The sequence below is a fragment of the Danio aesculapii genome, chromosome 3 (genome assembly GCF_903798145.1).
Source record: "Danio aesculapii chromosome 3, fDanAes4.1, whole genome shotgun sequence".
Classification (NCBI taxonomy): Eukaryota; Metazoa; Chordata; class Actinopteri; order Cypriniformes; family Danionidae; genus Danio; species Danio aesculapii.
The window spans coordinates 52,128,872-52,149,108 of record NC_079437.1 but is presented as its reverse complement, the minus strand read 5'-3'; the positions used below and the strand labels follow the sequence as shown (position 1 = coordinate 52,149,108).

Below are 20,237 nucleotides of genomic sequence, written 5' to 3'. Positions count from 1 at the left end.
AATTAAATCATCTTTGCAATAAGGCTGTAACATAAAAAAGTGGAAAAAGTGAAGCGCTATGAATACTTTCCAGATGCACTGTAGACTATTAACACTAGTCCCCCCCCCCCCCCCCCATCTCTCACACTTAAAATTTCCGTTACCCATAACTCTACAAAAACATCCGGGCCTAAAAACAAAACTTCCTTCATAAATATTAACAAAGCACATTAACGCATGACCAGTATGACAGCTATCAGACACTGAGGTGTCATTTCACACTCAAAGAAAATCCATTAGAGGAACAAATAAGTTCAAAACTTTATCTTTTTTTTATTAAATAAAGTCTTCTGTTGTGTATGTTAAACAGAGTGACCTGTGCGACTTGAGTCTGCCAGAACTTCCCGTGAATGAGAGTTGCCATGGCAACCTCACTGCAGTGGAGCATTTTAAGACGGCGAGCAGGAACTCATCAGCTTTCGGCCAACAGAAGTTAATTTGTAGATAAAAAGAAACCAAGATGCTTCAGATAAACAGCGACAGTTCAATAGTGAAGATCACAGGAGTAATTAAATACATATTAAAAAAGATTCTAAAAGGTTTTCTCAGTGCTGCTATAAAATAACATTTTTAGTACAATTAATCTAAAGACACTTTTTCCTCTATAAAGATCCTTTGAATGAATTCCACATGAAAGAAATACTATTGTAATTTATACCGTAAATATTACAAGTAAATAACCTATTTTGTGAACCACACTATGGTAAAGTGTATCATACTATATAGTATTTAAAACTCACTAATGATTGCTCCAGCATATTGCAGTATTTACTATAGTGAACTGATAAAAATGTCATACTGTAGTATACTTTACTACAGTAATCTGTTGTGCATTGTAGTATACTATAGCTGTAGAAAACTATAGTATTGGGTTATTTGTTTATATTATTATAGTTGTTGGGTTACCATGGCAACTATATAATTATCCCCAACAAGTACTTTCCTATATGGTTCAAAAACAGTATTTACTATAGTATTTTTTTTTTCATGTGGGACAGTCTTTCATGGAACCATCACAATAAATCGTTATTTTTAAAATAAAATAAATAATAATCAATCAATTAAATGCCACCTTTAGACAAATTAGCCATTCAAAGTTTTGTTAATGGCTGCATTTGATGTCAGATTTCTTCTCACAAGACTCAAACATGCTAGAAAATGACACACTTTATGAGAAATATTAAAGTGCGAGCAGAGGGAGAGCTGATTTTAATGAGGCCCACTTCTTCAATCCCCCTCCAGGCCCTTCAGCACAAGGGAAGGCTTTTGTTGCCTGTCACAGCTCGCTGTTTTTAGTTGCCAAGCAGGACCGAGTCGGAATTCCTCTTGCCTCTGTGTCTGGACTATAGCGGATCGCAACCACTTCCATCAAAATGAAAAACACTCTCTTGTGCTTTCTTGGTCTGTCCATTATCGGAATAGGTAAGACGTTGCATTGTGCAAATAACGTTGGTTGTTTTATAGTATTTCATGTTACACTCAGTTTGTTTTAATCTGTTCAAATCTTCTGTACCACCTTTCTTTGTTACTACGGTAAGTATCAGCTAGTAGTAATAAGTAGTAAGTTTTAACAATTTGGATTGGAGAGAACTCTAATAAAGTTTTACTTCATGTTATACTACAAGCCTGTTGAATGCTTCATTCCGATTGGCCGATGAACATTCTAAGGCGTGCAGTTATTTTCAGATAAAAGCCCAGCTAATGTAGTTCCAGTCAGGTCCTGACCACATTATAGTTCCAGATACAGAGTATATTGAGTATATCACTACACTCTTTGATCTAAACTTTTCCAAAAAAGTGCTTCAGCTAGAAAAAACGCTTTTAATATGGTTTATTGTTCAAATCTACTCTCCTTTCATTATGATTGTGGCTGTTTTTGATCCATTGAGTTCCATTATAACCACATTTTTTGATTGCAAAGCCATGACATCATATAATAGCACATTCTTGATTGTTCATTCTTGGAGAGGTACAATTTGCAACCTTTAGATAGCTCTGAGAGCTGAGGTGCTAATTTAGATTTTCTCAGATGCATCAAGGTACGTTTGCAAAGGTCTTTCTCACACATTCATACAAGCACACACACACTCCATATAAAAGCCGGAAATTATAGTTTTTGTTGCACTGAAACTGATGATCAACAGTAAAATTGATCAATTGTACCTCTACCCAACAGGGAAAACCACCAACATTTGAAGAATGCACAATTATATGGTGTCATGGCTTAGCAATCATAAAATGTCATCATATTGGAATTCAATGGGGCAAAAACAGCTACGAACAAAACAAAAAAGTTGTACATTTGAGTGTATTGTTGAGTTTTTGAAAACTTTCAAAGCATTTTCCCAAAATATGTGTCAAAATAAGATTTTTCACAAGAAGTCATTCCATTTGCTGAAACACAGAGAAAGCTCTGGCCAAATTAAAACTTAAAATCACCCTAGAGTGGACAAAATGATGGTAGCTGTTATTGCCTCATTGACATCCATTATAACCACATTTTTGTTAGCAAAGCCAAGACAGCATTTAATCATGCAATCTTGAAATGTTGGTGGTTTTCCCTGTTGGGAAAAATGATCAATTGTACTTTTTCCCAACAGGGAAAACCACCAACAATCAAGAATGCATGATTATAAGGTGTTATGGCTTTGTAGTCTAAAAATATCATTAAAATTGACATCATGAGGGCAAAAACAGCCACGAACAGAGCAAAAGGGTAGTAAATTTGAGTGTATTGTTGAGTATTTGAAAAACGTCATTTTCCCAAAATGTGTCATAATAAGATTTGTCAACAAAAAAATCTGTCTATTTGCTGAAACAGAGAATGTTGTGGCCAAATTAAGACTTAACATCACCCCAGAGTGGACATCCCCAACAGCACACAAGAGATAAAATGTGATATCCTAGCAACAATAATTAATGTTTAATAGATCTAATAGACATCTAAACATTGATACATTGATAAAACAGGGCTAAATTTGGTCTCTTTCAGTGAAAATCTAATAGACATCAAAGAATATTCCAAAACTAATCATCAAATACAAAGGAATAAATGACTACACACGTGAAGTCTGTCTAATGTTCAATTCAATTCAATTCACCTTTATTTGTATAGCGCTTATACAATGTAGATTGTGTCAAAGCAGCTTCACATAAAAGGTCATAGTAAATAGGAACAGTGTAGTTCAGTTTGTAGTGTTTAAGTTCAGTTCAGTTTAGCTCAGTTCAGTGTGGTTTGATATTCACTACTGAGAGTCCAAATACTGAAGAGCAAATCCAACGATGCACAGCTCTACAGATCCCGAACCATGCAAGCCAGTGGCGACAGCGGAGAGGGAAAAAAACTTCACTAAAGGCGGAAGTGAAGAAAAAAAACCTTGAGAGAAACCAGGCTCAGTTGGGCACGACCATTTTAATTTCTCCGCTGGCCAAACGTCTTGTGCAGAGCTGCAGTCTCAGTGGCGGAGGCTGGAAGCTGGCCTCAGCGAAGACTCGTCTGTCTCTGGAGCGTCACAGGAATCAGTCTCATGTTCTCCACTCTTCCATGACCATCACAGTAGCTGCTCAGGATTCGGCCTGGTCCAGGATATAAAAAACCTTGGGATCATCTCGTCGTTGGTCTTGGATCGAATCAGTGACTCTGCATAGTCTGAGGGCCTCAGGAAGAGTATCCCCAGGTGGAAATGGAGAATAAAGAAAATAATTAGCGTAGCTGATGTTCACAGTGTATATCAACAAGATGCAGAACCTGTGTGGAAGCCCCCTAAGTGGTGCACTAAGTGTATGCTTTACTGAACAGATAGGTCTTTAATCTAGTTTTGAATTGGGAGAGTGTGTCTGAGCCTCGGACGTTATCAGGGAGGCTATTCCAGAGTTTAGGAGCTATAAATGAGAAGGCTCGACCTCCTTTACTCGACTTTGCTATTCTAGGTACTACTAGAAGCCCTGAGATTTGAGACCTTAAAGAGCGAGTTGGATTGTAGCGAGACAGAAGGTTAGGTTAATGTGATAACTAGTCTAGTTTTGGGCTATTCTAAGATGTCTATTAAACACATATTTGTTAGGTGGGATAGGAACTTTTAATAAAATCTTTAGAAATGTTAGAATTAATGTAATTTGAGTATTTATTTTATTGTTTTTAAATGGTAGAATTACACTTTTAAAATGAAAAAAAAAACATCTTACCTGGTAAAGTAGCGGAATCCTCAATTCAATTCATCTTTATTTCTAAAGCACTTTTACAATATAGATTGTGTCAAAGCAGCTTAAGTTCTAGTAAATTGAAACAGAGTCAGTTCAGTTTTCAGAGTTGAAGTTCAGTTCAGTGTAGATTATTTTCACTGCTGAAAGTACAAACACTGAAGAACAAATCCATCGATGCGCAGCTCCGCAAGTCCCAAACCAAGCAAGCCAGTGGCGAAAGTGGTGAGGAACAAACTTCACCAATTGACAAAAGTGTAGGGGAAAAAACCTTGAGAAACCAGGCTCAGCTGGGCACAACCATTTCTCCTCAACTGAACAGAACTGGTCACACATGGTCTGTTTAAGAAAGAAAGAAGGAAAGAAGGAAGGAAGGAAGGAAGGAAGGAAGGAAGGAAGGAAGGAAGGAAGGAAGGAAGGAAGGAAGAAAGAAAGAAAGAAAGAAAGAAAGAAAGAAAGAAAGAAAGAAAGAAAGAAAGAAAGAAAGAAAAAATACACACAGAAGCGGTCTGAGGACAAAAACCTGACAAATGTCTTGAAATACAAAATCTGAACAAAGTCTTTTGATATAGTAACTGTAGTATAAGCAGAATAATTCAATCTGGTCTGATAAATTAGAAAATAATGTAACTTTTAATTGTTCTACATTTACACAGATCTTTTTCCTACTCCTCATGATGCTTAATGTGAATTGTGACAACAAACAATTTGTGAAGTTTACAAGAGGTGCCATTATTCTCCTCACAGATCATTCTAATTAGAATTATCAATTTACTTTCAGCAGCCAATGAATAACACTAAAAACCCAAAATATTACGGACTTGTATTGAACATTACTTTATTAAATACGAAGAGAAACACAGTGAACTCAAGGAAGCATATCAAAATATGCTTAAGCTAGCATAATGTCATGTTAAAATACCAAGCGTAGTGTTTTGTTCATGTCAATCATAAAGTTTAAAGCCAGACTGTGGAGAGGTAAGCATGATCGAACACCCAATGAGGGGGGAGAGCATGCTCAGAGCCCGGCAGCTAATCAGCAGGCCAATCAGAAATAATAAATAACACCTGTTTATTCTAGTGATTGGGCCGGAGAGACACCCTTCTTAAGGAGAACAGAAGGAGCAGCCGGGAGAGAAGGGGAGCACACACACACCTTCACGTGTGTTGTGCATTTATAAAATAAAGAAACATCTACTTACTTAATATTGCCGACCCTGTGTTCTTCCCACACAACAAGGAACAATGACATTCCTTTCATTAAGTTTTTTCTATGTACAGATTATGTGTAAAGCAACATTTCTTTCCATTAATTAGAAATTTCTTTACATTATTTTAAAGGGGACCTATTATGCCCCTTTTTGTAAGATGTAAAAGAAGTCTCTGATATCCCTAGAGTGTGTATGTGAAGTTTCAGCTCAAAATGCCACACCAATGTTTTCTAACTCTTTAAAATGCTGATGATACGCAGGGTTCTTTTGAATTTCAAAATTTTTGAGCAATGCAAACTTTGGGAAATGATGCCATAAATGGGCAACTGGGTCAGACACATGGCCACTAATTAGGTATAATACTGTTGCACATTCTTAATAAAAAAATATCCAAGCAACATCGCACTGCAAAATTGCCCAGCAGCATTGCCTAAAAAGTTGCCCTGTGTATCATCAGCATTAGGCTTTGACCCAAATTGTGTCATTTTGGTGACTGTCACTTTAAGTTCAAATAAGATTGTGCTCTTTTTCAAAAGAGGGCGAGGCTACAAATGTCTGTGTCAGCATAGTGGCAGATTCAAAAACAAGACTAAAGCTGCGGTCACACTGGGCTTTTCCTCCCATAGACTTCCATTCATACGCACGCGAATGCGTCAGACCGAAAACGCAGGGTCATGCGTCAAATTTCGCTGGTTGCTGGGGTGCAAAGTTCAAGCTTGGTGAACTCTGACCTGCGAAATCGCATCACTTGGCTGCGTGAGACCATCGAGGATCAAAACATGACCTCTCTGGACAGAAATTTAAAACATGGAGCAATCGCTCGCTTTTTTAAATGTCTAATAAGCTTGTTTAATCCCGCCCCTTTTCGCAGCGCCGCACGACAGAATCTTGCACACTGGGCTTTTCCTCCCATAGACTTCCATTCATACGCACGCGAATGCGTAAGACCGGAAACGCAAGGTCATGCGTTAAGTTTCGCAGTTCGCTGTGGTGTCGCATCACTTGACTGCGTGAGACCAATCGAGGATCAAAACATGACCTCTCTGGACAGAAATTTAAAACATGGACCAATCGCTCGCTTTTTTTTAATGTCTAATCATCTTCTTTAATCCCGCCCCTTTTCGCAGCGCCGCACGACAGAATTTCGGACACACAAAGCCCAGTGGGACCGCAGCTTAATGTGTTATGCTAATGAGGCAGAGTCACTAATGGACGGGGCTTTCCCCCTCCGATGACACATACAAAGAGAGAATGTCAGTTCTCAGAATGAAAGTTGTGATGAGCAAAAAAAAGGTGGATTCTCTGTGGAATTTTGATAACGTCGATGACATTCTCTGTTTAGTGTCTGGTGACAGTTGCTCCCTAGAGATTTCTCCACCCAGAGCAGTGGTGAAGTTTGGGGATCCGGTGACGGTCAGCTGTGTGGCCTCTCGTCCCGTTCGAGTGCTGGGATGGGAATCGATTATTGCCGCATCACACACTCAGCATGACCTGAGCGTTCAGTGGCGGGTGGACAGTTTGACAGACTGGATTGAGGAGCCGATCTGCTATGGCGTTTTCTTCACTGCACCCAGACAGTGTGAGGAAAAACTAAACCTTGTTCTATACAGTAAGTACAGTGTTGCTTACATCAAAAATTACCTTATGAAATTATGCCAGTTAGATAAGCAAGCCAACTTTACCTTAATCAAGTTTTAAAAGGATAGTTCACCTAAAATAACATTTCTGTCATCATTTATTCACCATTCACTTGTCACAATCCTGCCTGAGTTTCTTCATCTGTTAAAAATATAAGAAGGTGTTTTGCAAAACTTTGGCAACATGTTGCCATTGACATCCATAATATATGTTGTTCCTACTATATACACTAAAGGGCCACTTTATTAAGTACATCTTACTAGTTACGGGTTGGACCCCTTTTGCTTTCAGAACTGCCTAATCGTTCATGGCATAGATTCAACAAGGTACTAGTAATATTCCTCAGAGAATTTGGTCCATATTGACATGATAGCATCATGCAGTTGCTGCAAATTTGTCGGCTGCATGTCCATGATGCGAATCTCCAGTTCCACCACATCCCAAAGGAGCTCTATTGGATTGAGATATGGTGGCTGTGTAGGCCATTTGAGTATTTGAGTAGAGTGAACTCATTGTCGTGTTCAAGATACCAGTCTGAAATGATTTGTGCTTATGACATGGTGTGTTTTCCTGCTGGATGGGAACACTGTGATCATAAAGGGATGGACATGGTCAGCAACAATACTCAGGTAGGCTGTGGCATTGACATAATGCTCAATTGGTACTAATGGGCCCAAAGTGTGCCAAGAATACATCCCCCACACCATTACACCACCACCAGCAGCCAGAACTGTTGATGCAAGGCAGGATGGATCCATGCTGTTGATCCCAAATTCTGACCCTGCCATCTAAATGTCACAGCAGAAATCGAGACTCATCAGACAGAAAACGTTTTTCCAATCTTCTATTGTCCAATTTTGGTGAGACTGTGTGAATTGTAGCCTCAGTTTCCTGTTCTTAGCTGACAGGAGTGGCACCTGCTGTGGTCTGCTGCTGTAGCCCATCTGCCTCAAGGTTGGACGTGTTGTGCATTCAAAGATGCTCTTCTGCATACCTCGGTTGTAACAAGTGGTTATTTAAGTTACTGTTGCCTTTCTATCAACTCGAACCAGTCTGGCCATTTTCCTCCTCTGATGACTTCTGGCATCAACAAGGCATTAGCGTCCACAGAACTGCCGCTCACTGGATATTTTCTCTTTTTCAGACCATTCTCTGTAAACCCTAGAGATGGTTGTGCGTGAAAATCCCAGTAGATCAGCAATTTCTGAAATACTCAGACCAGCCGAACTGGCACCACCAACCATGCCACGTTCAGAGTGACTTAAATTATCTTTCTTCCCCATTCTGATGCTTAGTTTAAACTGCAACAGATCGTCTTTACCATGTCTACATGCCTAAATGCATTGAGTTGCCGCATGTAATTGGCTGATAAGAAATTTGTGTTAACACACAGTCGGACAGGTGTACCTAATAAGGTGGGTGGTGAGCGGTTACCAGTTTCCAACATTCTTCAGAATATCTTCTTTAGTGTTCACCAGAAAAAAAAAAGAAATTCATGAAGATTTGAAACCACTTGAGAGTAAATAGTGAGTACATTTTATTTATTTTGGGTGAACTGTCCCTTTAAGTATTCATTTGTTAAAAAGGTCTTACTCTTACCCCTGAAAAAAAAAACATAAAAAACATTCTTATATTAACTCTAGTGTGACATGTAAACATATACAAAGTTAAGAAATTAAAAAATACAATTTCTACACACTACAATTTTTTACATTTTAAGGATTTGGTCACTTTTGACCTCTAATGTACCAAGTGTGACACACAAATGAATAAAAAATTTTTTTAGATAACTATGTATTTCTCCAGGAACCAACATGACCTTTCTGGTTTCATATAAATCTTCTTTAAGTTTCACTCACACGAGATTTCTTTCTGAAAGTATTGTAAAACTTGCAAGAAGAAGTGTGATATCCTTTCTAAGAAATGTCATCACAAGCATGCTTTCTAAAGAGCCTGAGCACAGTATTTTTAAACCAACAAAAGCAGAAGTAAAATTTCAAAAGCTCTATTAGACAAACAGATCACTGGAGGATGAGTAAATGATGACATATTGGTCATCTTGGGTCATTTACCTTTGGTTGGAAAGCTGTTTTTAACATTTTTAACATCTGAAACAGTGACCAGCTTGTGCTAGAAACAGACCAGCACTAACCCTTTAAAAACAAGACCACTATCAAACTTTGACTTGTCCAAATTGATGTAAACTATAGGACCCTTTTCAAATGATTGAGATATTGCATCATTTTCATTCGGCTTAGTCTTTATTTCAGAGGTCGCCACAGTGGAATGAACCATCAACTATTCCAGCATGTTTTACACAGCGGATGCCCTTCCAGCTGCAACCCAGTATTGAGAAACATCCTTACACACTCACGCACACTCATACACTACAGCCAATGTAGTTTATTCAATTCACCTATAGCGCATGTCTTTGGACTGTAGGGGAAACCAGAGCACCCGGAAGAAACCACCCAAACATGGGGAGAACATGCAAACTCCACACAGAAATGCCACTCGAACCAATGACCTTCATGCTGTGAGGCAACAGTGCTAACCACTGAGCCACAATGCCACCCCATGAGAGATCTTAAACTATTTTTAAAACTTAAACTGGTTACACAAATTTTGTTTAGAAATATACATTGCTAAGAACGTAATTAAAACAACTGTAAACAACAGAATCCAGATTTTCCAATAGTTGTATCTCAGCCAAATGTGATCATATCCTAACAAACATTAATGAAAAGCTTATTCATTTAGATTGCTTTCAGATTTCAATGTCAATTTTCAAACATTAACCATTGGCAGGGTCACATACTAAAAATTGTGGCCTATTTGTAACATGACTCTCTCTTTTGACTACCTTTATTAGTCTTAAATTTCCTACTATTTTTAAGTCATGAAAACACTATAGTGACTTTTTCTTTCGCAATTTGAACAACTGGAAATGTAACAAGTGAATTACATTCACTTCCCTTCACCCAACTATTACTGTAAACTGTAATTTTTGTAAATGTTTGTATTTTACTCATTTCCACACAGAAAAACCCGACAGCGTGTCCATAAGTTTAGTGAATCACAGCAGTCCTGTGGTGGAGGGACGAGAGTACCAGCTCCAATGTGAGGTGCACAACGTTGCTCCTGTTCAGTACCTTGCTTTACGATGGTACAGAGGACAAACCGAAGTTTACAACCACTCGTTCTCAGAGTTGACAACTTCTACGCCAGTGCAGGTGTCCTCCACCCTGCTGATCGTTCCAAACAGAGCTGAAAATGGAGCTCAGTACAGGTGTGAAGCAGAGCTACAGCTGGGCCCTGAAGGCCCTCAGCCTCCTCCCACAGTTCAGTCCCCATCGCTCAACATTGCTGTTCAGTGTAAGTCAACAATCGGCAACAACAAGCCAACATTACCAACATGTTATATCTGTTGATACTAAGCTTTGTTTTGCAGTCATTCATTAATTTATTAATATATTTTATATAATCAGACCCACCTGACTTCCGCAGTCCAAAGGAAGAGCAGCTGGAGGTCAGTGAGGGTAGTGAAATGGTACTGGATTGTACAGCAGAGGGAAACCCACCACCTGTGTACATCTGGACGTCCCCAAACCTTCAGGAGAAGGCTGATAATCAGCCCGTTTTGAAAGACGCATCTTTGAGCCCAGGGGTTTATACATGCACTGCGTCAAATATCCTTGGAAAAAAGAGCAAACAGTTTGTCATCAAGCACAAATCCAAAGGTGAGAGCTATAAAAACACATTTGCAAGGTAAATGGTGTTGTTTTTTCACTGTAGTGAGTGGAGCAGACTGAGAGCCAGTGTCGATTTGTCCTAGCTTGTCAGATTGTCCTACCTTCCATTCAAAAAGTAGGTAGCACATTTTGATAACGCAATATGCTACCATGAGATTTTGCCACCAGTGTAAATTTTAATGTGGAATAGTGTGATATGAAGCTGTAATATCTCCCAACACTACCTAACCCCAACCTTAGAACCATTCACATACAGTGTTGGTAGCATAAACTGATGGGTAGGATAAAATCTCAGGACACCGGCATGTGAGGCTGGTGGCTAACGACCATCACCTGTGCACGCCACCTGTCTCGAGTCTCACAAAGTAGATCTGGATGATCTTAAAAGAAGGAAAGCCAGCAGTGAAAGATGAGAGAAGACCAGACCTGGACGTTTGTGTTTTGTTTTGCTTTCAGTTTGCCAATAGTCTCCGTGAGACTTGAGACTCGTGTCATGCACAGGTGATGATTGTTAGCAGTTATGCCACCAGCCTTATATGACCCCACGACTCTCACCCCCACCCCACTCTTTGCATTCACATAGGCTGTTTCTCAATATGCGTTCTTCAGCGGTCTTGTGTCCTTGTGTTCTCGTGCAACTCTTCATCAACTGCCAAAGATCAGTTCCAATACTCAAGACCGCAAGAACAGAGCATGCGTGAAACTTCCCCGATGTGTTCTTGATATTGAGGACGCACCGATGCAGACTTGAGCAGCGAACTCGCTTTAGAAGTCCCTGAATTCATTGCAACTAGAGGTGGGAAGCGCAGCATTTTATATAGATTTATTATTCAAGTTCAGAGATATCACTCATTTATGTCAGGAGTTTCCCTAAATAAAACGGTGAATATAAACATTACTATGAAAGTCTTAATAAAGGAATAAACGCATTAAGGGTGTTTATTTGCTGAAATTCGTATTAAAATCTGTTTTATTTATATTGTGCAACTGTCATGATCACCAGCGATCTAAACTCTTTAGATTGCTGGAATACACTCACAATCACTTACGGGCTACAAATCCAGCATGCTATGGACTACATTTTCATACATGCACTCACACACACACGTTCCTCATTCTGACTGATTACACACGCACCACCGGAGGCTTGTCAAGGACTGATTACACACACTATTTAAGCAACACACACTCTCACGCCAGTCGCTGAGTCTTGTTTACACTTAGTGACATTACAACGCATTTCCTTTTCTTGGTTTTTCTTGTTTTTATCCTCGCCTTGTTATGTGTTTATCCCTGCCTGCTGCCAGCCATCTGACCTCTTGCCTGTTACTTTGATTACGTTTGTGGATTGCATGTATACGTCTGTTTGCCCCTGCATTAACCACTGCTTACCTGTCTTTGCTATTAAACCTGCATGTGGATCCGCACCTCTGTTGTCAGCCACTTTCCATGGTTACAGAAACGTATGTTTGTAAAGTCTTTATGCATAGTATATATATATTGAAAAGGGGGAAAACAATAAATCGTTGTATGAATGCTGTAATGTTTAAATAATTTTCTATTATAACGCGTGACTATCAGAAAGAACCAGGGAAGAATGCAGCATCTCATTTGTCACAGGACGCGTTCTCTGTTCTCGTGGTCTTCCGAGTTCATTCTTCCGAGGACACCTGGCAAGACCGGTCTTCACAAGAACGGAAGTCAGTACTCTGCGTTCTTGGAATTGAGAAACAGGCATATTTTCATTCACATAAAAGCACAGTAATTATCACCCCTAGAGGGCGCATATTCACAACAAATAAAGGTATAGTTTGATGACTCCGTGACTGAGTGTGGAAATATGGGAGCTGTTGTTTTCAATACATGCTACAGGACGGCTGCAGAAATCAAGTTCATGAATGAGCTAAATATTTAAAACCTATAATCATGATAGTATTAAGCAGAGTAAAGCTAAAAGCTGTGGAAGAAAAAGGAGGCAGACGATGGAATTCGTCAGGGTTCTGCCATTCTGGTCTTGTTAATTCTTATTTTAGTGGCAGAGTCCAGACACTATTCCTGTCATATCTTGTGTGTTGTGCTTGACTCGAGTTTTCTTGTCTGTGAGTGCATGGTGAGAGTCTTCATTCATCGTGTACTCGTGTCTCGCGTTCAGTCCTCTGTTGGTGTTGTGTTTAGCACGTGGTGCATGTTTACATACATATGAACATATGAACATGCGGTTAATGAGTTCTCTCATTGGCTGCGTGTTCCAGTCTCGTTTTATGTGAGCACATGACTTGTATTGTTTGTTTGTGTCATGTGCTCTCTCGTCTATTGTCTAATCCCACCCTCCTTGTTAACCCATTATTAGTTTATTATGTTCACCTGTTTGTGTGTGAATTATTTCTGATTATATTCTCCTCATGTCTGCTGTTCTGTGCCACTTCGTCATCATTTTCTGCCTTGTCCTGTCTTCCAGCCCTGATCCCTGCCAGCCTGCCCAGTCTAGTTTGTTTTGATTGTTTATTTGTTTTATTATTGTTTTCCCCCTCGGGGTAGTTAATTTTGCTGTTTATGTTATTTTACCCATTTTCTTTGCACTTAAGTCCTCGCTCCTTTTCCCCAACCATCGACCATGACAGCAATTGAGACTGATGAAAGATGAGCATGATGCAGCACGAAAACAGCAGAGTTTTTATTATGCCAGAGTTCCAGGGTTTGTTATAATGATACTCTGTGCAGTCTAATTGAACACACAACATATTAAAGAGTTTTTGGGGCTTCGCTTTATAGAAACATAAAATGGACATCGAGGCTGTGTGATGTCATTCTCCTGGCAACAAAGGACCTGTGCGGTCTGTGTCATTAGTTAAATTGCTTATTTCTCTGGATTTATACCTTCTTTTAAACACTTAGGTTAACGTAAGTGAGCAAAATATATAACACTGTTCGGTTTTTTGATATTTCAATACAAAAGTCATACATGGTGTGCCTTTAATATTTGACCACACTAGTACTAGTTTGTTGAGGAAGTTGAGAAATTGTTCATTCTTTCGCTTTTGAATGCATGAATGTGTTACCGATCATTATTATATATTCAGGTCTTATATAAGGACCTAAATATACACATTGGATGGATTTCTAACTGCTCCAATAGCAAATAATTCTCCTGATTTTTCGCAAAAAAAATCATCAAAAGCATAATTTGTTATTTTTTGGAACTTGGAGCAGATGATTTTTAACAGGTGAAAACACTCCACATTGAGGAACAAAGCAGAACGTCATGTATTTTCTGAAAACATATAGAATTTTACTTAAAAATAAACACTATTACATACCTTAGGCCACTAATGACCCTATCCAAGTCTTACAAAAAAAAAAAAAAAATATATATATATATATATATATATATATATATATATATAATAGCTTTACTTAGACACACATGGATTTTGACAGTAAATAACAGACATCACAAAAGTAATCCAAAAGTTACAAAACAATAATATTTACAGTAACCACAATTTTGATTAACACTAAGACAACAATTTCATATCACGATATAGCATATCCTGATAATGATATAGTAATATTGCTGTAAATGAAATAAATTGCATTAATAGTTTAATATTGTGTACACAACGGCCTCTAGTGGATTTGTGAAAACAAAAAACACAAGAAGATGTAGTCCCTGGTACATATTTGTCAGTTCTCAAAAATTGTATCTCTGAGCACATAATTCCAATGAGCGTGGGTTGCAAAATAAACAACAGACTGAAATATGTAATGGTAGACTTTATAATTTTGTCTATAGGATACGATAAATATATATTGTTATATTGCACAGCCCTAATAAACAATCCTATGGGGCTAAATAAGATGCATAGACACACCTTTGAAGTTACTGTGCCAGAATTTCTTAAAGTATTTGCAAATTGTTTTGACATTGTAACATGGTAGTACCATTCACAGAGCTAAATCTCTGGGCTTATTACCAGATACTTGTTGAAGATACCAACACGACATCCCACGCATATTTGTTGAGTTTTAACTGATAGCACACACCTCTTATGTAGAAAGTGAATTTATTATATAAATAATATTTAAAACAAGTAACGTGGACACTAAATGTAATATTTATAAGTTATTTATTTTTAAGTTTTTATTTACATATGTGTGTGTGTGTGTGTGTGTGTTTGTGTGCTGTGTATATTTATTTTTTATATAAAACTACACACACATAAATAATAAAATGTTAACATATATTTATATTAGTGCTGGGTGAAGATTAATCACAATTAGTCACATCAGAAAGTTTTTTTGACACAATTTATGTGTGTGTACTGTGTATATTTATTATTATGTATAAATAAATACACACATGCATGTATATATTTAAGAAAACATTTATATTTAGGTATAAATATATATGTATATGAAACAAATGACATATAAAATTCAATATCTATGCAAAAAAATAGTTTTGTATAGTTTTGTTTTATGTACAAGTGTGTATTACATATACATAATATTATATATAATACACACATATCTCTAATGTCAAAGCAAACTTTTTTTTTTTGAAAATTACCCTGCCCAGCACTAATTTACAACGGGAAAATAAGTATTGAAAATGTCATGCTTTACCCAGGGAATAATAATTCTAAATGAGCTGTTGACATGGTATTAAACCAGATTTTGGTAAAAACTCAAACAATACAAACATAAAAATAAAATAAAACAAAACAAAAACTCAGAAAAATGGGTTCTGTGTAATAACAAAGAAATGACAGAAGGAGAAAGTACTGAACAACTGAAATATATCTATTACATTGTAAAAAAGGGCTTTTTTTGGTGATGGCAGCTTAAAGACAGCTCTCATATGGAGAATGAAGTTACATGAATTGCACAGGTGTGAGTTTTTCATAGACTTCAACAGAGTGTAAAAATCTTGATGGTTCTGTGGGTTTCGTCTATCAAATCTGATATTTAATTTGTATTCTCTATTGGATTCAAGTAAGGTGATTGGCTGGGCCATTCTACAGCTCGATGTTCTTTCTCTGAAAGCATTTGAGAGTTTCCTTAGCTGTATTTTGATTATTGTCTTGCTGAAATGTCCATCCTGGTTTCAGCTTCATCATCCTGGTAATGTAGATGTTGGACTGACGCAGCTAATATTAATTTACAGTGATGAATGAATATTGCTGAATAACTACTGAGAGATTTCAGCTGCTGTCTTGTGCCATTTCATTTTATTATTCATATCTTCATTTGTAAACGTATTAATATTGTTTTCTTTGCATATTTGGATATCTTTAGTTGTTACCAACATCCGGGGACAATTTTAAGTCAACAGCACCTTTAGAAATATGTTTTCTGAGAAAAATGGTGATGTGTTCAATACTTGTTTTCCCCGCTGTATATATAATTTGATTATACATATATTTTGTTAACATATTCTCAAATATGTACATCCATGTGTGTAGAAAATTTTTTTTAAATAAAGACAAAAGATATGTAATATCATAAAATAAATCATTTACAACATTATGTGTGGCAAGGTTCCCAGCACAACTTATATCTTTAAAATAGATATAATATATATATATATATATATATATATATATATATATATATATATATATATATATATATATATATATATATATATATATATACACACACACATACATACACACACACACACACACACACACACACACACACACACACACAATGCAAAAAAAAAAAGATTTTCTTTTTTTTGTCTTGTTTCTAGTCAAAATATCTAAAAAAAAATCTTAAATCGAGAAAAATTTTCTAGACAAACATATTGTCTTATTTTAAGTATTAATATGCCAAAATTTATTGAAATTGATTGAAATTTTAAAATGAAGTGAGTTTTTCGTTAAAACAAGGTAAATGATCTGCCAATGGGGTAAGCAAAATAATCTTTTGTCAAAGATTAACCATGAAAAACACCATGGAAAAACAATATTATTTTGCTCACCCCATTGGCATATTATTTTACTGTTTTAAGGAAAAACTAACTTAATATTGGCATATTATTTCAGAAAACAAGACAATATGTTTTGCTTGCCTAGAAAATGCTTATTGATTAAAGAATTTTTAGATACTTGGACTAGAAAGGAGACAAAAAATCTAAGTAAGAAAAGCATTTTTTGCAGTGTATATAGTGAAAAACTAGACTTTATAGTGTTAATTGCATTTAAAGAGTCCAAATGAAACTCCTACCATGCTTGCTTGGTAGCAGTAACAGAAGACAGTGCAGATGTAAAAATCGCTCAAATAAAAGAGCAACAGGAAGGAAAGCAAGAACAGGAATTCCTGTGATTAACTCTCTCCTCCCTCTTTTGCACTTAGTCATCATCACTTTTTATTCCAGCAGATATGGCTGTAATATCAAAACTACATGCTTTTGGTGTGAATTCTATGCTAATGCTAACTCACAACATCATCCCAAACCTGAACCAGAAGCAGCCTCATCGCTTTGTCTGTCAGTTACATGAAAAGCTGATTTTATAACCCTCCTGCTTGTGTGTTTTGACAGATCTGCAAACTGTCAATATTTCTAACAATAATCTCTCTTATGTGTTTTCAAGGTGTTTAAGAAGTCCAGAGATCTTGAGGAGGAACCGAAGACAAACAAGCAGCTCTAGATGCTACGCTCAGGACTTTCTGAACGTGGAGGATCAGAATCTAGCTCTAGCTCTACATTATAGATGTCCATGCTGCATTTTAGGGGACTCTCTTTTCAGGGGTTATGATTTGTTAAATATGAGAGTCAAGCCTACATGTGTGTGAAATCATAAGCGTACAAGTTTTTAATATTGTGTGTAAGATCGTTTTAACAGGGCATTTTTTTATATTACATGACATACATAAAGATGATTCTGACTTTTAAAATGTTTTGTTGTTCTTGTTGTAGATATTCACTCACCTAATAATAAAAATGAACACTTGAGTAAAACAAGAGTGCACTTCATCCCTGTTTAATTAAGTTAATATTCAGCTTGTTTAATTAATGTTGTATTATTTATCATAACATTTAGAAATTAGATTATATTTAAGTCAGCTTAGTCCTTTATTCATCAGGGGTCGCCACAGCAGAATGAACCACCAACTTTTATATGTTTTACACAGTGGATGCCCTTCCAGCTGCAACCCAACACTGGGAAACATCCATACACCCATACTCTTTCACACTCATACACTATATGGCCAATTGAGTTTATTCAATTCATCTACAGCGCATGTCTTTGGACAGTGGGGGAAACCGGAGCACCCAAAGGAAACCCACGCAAACATGAGGAGAACATACAAACTCCACACAGGAATGCCAACTGACCCAGCCAGGACTTGAACCAGCGACTTTCTTGCTGTGAGGCGACAGTGCCTCATATAATCAGAATATGCACATTTTGGTGTCTGGGTACAGTGTAGCTGTTTTTGTAGCCTGTGACTTTGAGCTGCTCTTCCCAACAACTGTTTGTGTCTGCTTCTCCTGCTTTACATCAGATAAACAGCAGTCAGTGATAGGATGAAGCTGAAATACAGCTCATTAGTCAAAAATAATAATGTGGTGGAAATTATTCAAGCCTTTTTGCAATGATGAGTCACACACAAATGCCATTTGCAGTACACACACACACACACATATTGGTGTATACTGACACCACACGGCCATGGTGATTATAGCGGTTAAGAATTACTGAACGATTTTACTCTCTTTATTACAAACATGCTCTGTTTTAAGAACATTTTAAACTTAAATTAATTATTGAGGTGCAGCTGATCACAGAGAGTTGGAACAGATATTTTAATCCCAGTTTATTTGCAAAAAATGTTCTGTGGACATGTGTATACACGTTATTATGGAGACATGGCGCTTGTCAATCAATTCGGTGGGCGGGAAAAACTGCAATCTTATGTTACGTTGCGGTGGGCCTCAAAATCCCTGGGGTCTGATTTTAACGTCAGAATATTTAAAAAAAAAATTGTTGTGTTTCTATCACTCCAATATGACAGTGGACACACTATAACTACACACATCTCTCTTCAAACAGCTTACAAAAGTTGATTTTCATCATAGGTCAATTTAAAGTTTTAGAAACACTTGAGGGAGAGCAAACAGTGAGTTTGGATGAACTATCCCTTAATATATTTACCCTTATGAAAATAAACCATGGTTTTATATATTAAAAATGTAAATATTGGTAAAGCATAGTTGAACTACAATTAGTGTAGCAAATCTGTGCTTAATTTGTGGTTAGAGAGGGGTCTTAATGCAGACCTGGTGTAGTGCAATCTGAGCTAGTCCAATGCTTTTTAATGGGCTCACCTAACCCCACCCCTAACCCTCACAGTAATGTCACTCGCTCCATTTGAGTGCACTGTGTCTGACATTGCATCGCTGAGTGATGCAATCTCAGCTTGCATTATAAAGGCTGCATCCAGATACTATTGTTTTTAAATACTAAGTGGGACTTGATTTTGTCTGTTGGGAGTAACAGTTTATCCTGCCCACACTCTAGTAAAGTGATGAGAGAAACATGTGATGAGAGAAACATGGTTCAATCTTCAACTGGCTGGCAGGAGCCGCCAATGGCGGGTCACGTGACTTGGCAGTGGCTGGTGGCAGCCGCCAGTGTCCAACTGCCTGGTCATGTGACCTGCCAGTGGCAGGTTAGTTGCAGTTGCGTCTAGTGTGTCATTTGTCGCTTTTTCTTTCTTTGCATTTATTGACTTGTTCTCATCATGAGTATAATTTTATGAGGTGTTTTTTTCATTGGGTATTCTTTAGGGTCTATATGTTTCCGTAACTGACATTTGCAGCAATGTTTCCTCAAAGAAGGTCTTCAAATACTAACCGGTGGGTTTGCAACACTCTCGCTGCATCAGCACGCAGGGAGTTCCGAGTTTACCGCATTCGCTTTCACTCTCTCAGACTGGTGGGTTACTGAAGCTATCAAGCTTATCACCTTCAGACAGCAGACAACGAGCTCCGAGTTTACCGCGTTTGCTTAAACTGTATCTGTAGCTTTATACGTTGATTTACTATGATGAATATAATCTTCTGAACTCTTTCTATTACAAATTGTGTATATTCCTCAGCTTAATTCCAGATACGGTCCTCAAATAGCCGAGATTACCACTGGCTGGTAACGTCTCCCCCAGCTTCAACAGTGCATTCGCGCTCCGAGATTGACGCTTCTCTTTGCACTCTCGATAAGAGCAATCTAAATTTTATGTATAATATTTTTTATTCCTTACAGTCTATTGCGTTACATCAGTGATATTTCCAGTAAATTTATCCCAAACAATGTCTTCAAACGACTCTTAAACAGACTGGTGGGTTACCAACGCTAATCATGCAGTCAGCAGACAGTGAGCTTCG

General features: G+C 37.5%; 1 protein-coding gene across 1 annotated transcript; it reads left to right on the top strand.

Moving 5' to 3' along the window:
- The first annotated feature begins 1,348 nt into the window (after window positions 1–1,348).
- Window positions 1,349–17,786, top strand: si:ch211-66e2.5 (hemicentin-1). Its single transcript, XM_056454219.1, has 5 exons — window positions 1,349–1,461; window positions 6,793–7,059; window positions 10,131–10,463; window positions 10,577–10,828; window positions 17,443–17,786. Exons 1-5 carry the CDS (start codon window positions 1,413–1,415, stop codon window positions 17,448–17,450), a joined length of 909 nt encoding a protein of 302 aa, XP_056310194.1. The 5' UTR covers window positions 1,349–1,412; the 3' UTR covers window positions 17,451–17,786.
- Window positions 17,787–20,237: the final 2,451 nt, after the last annotated feature.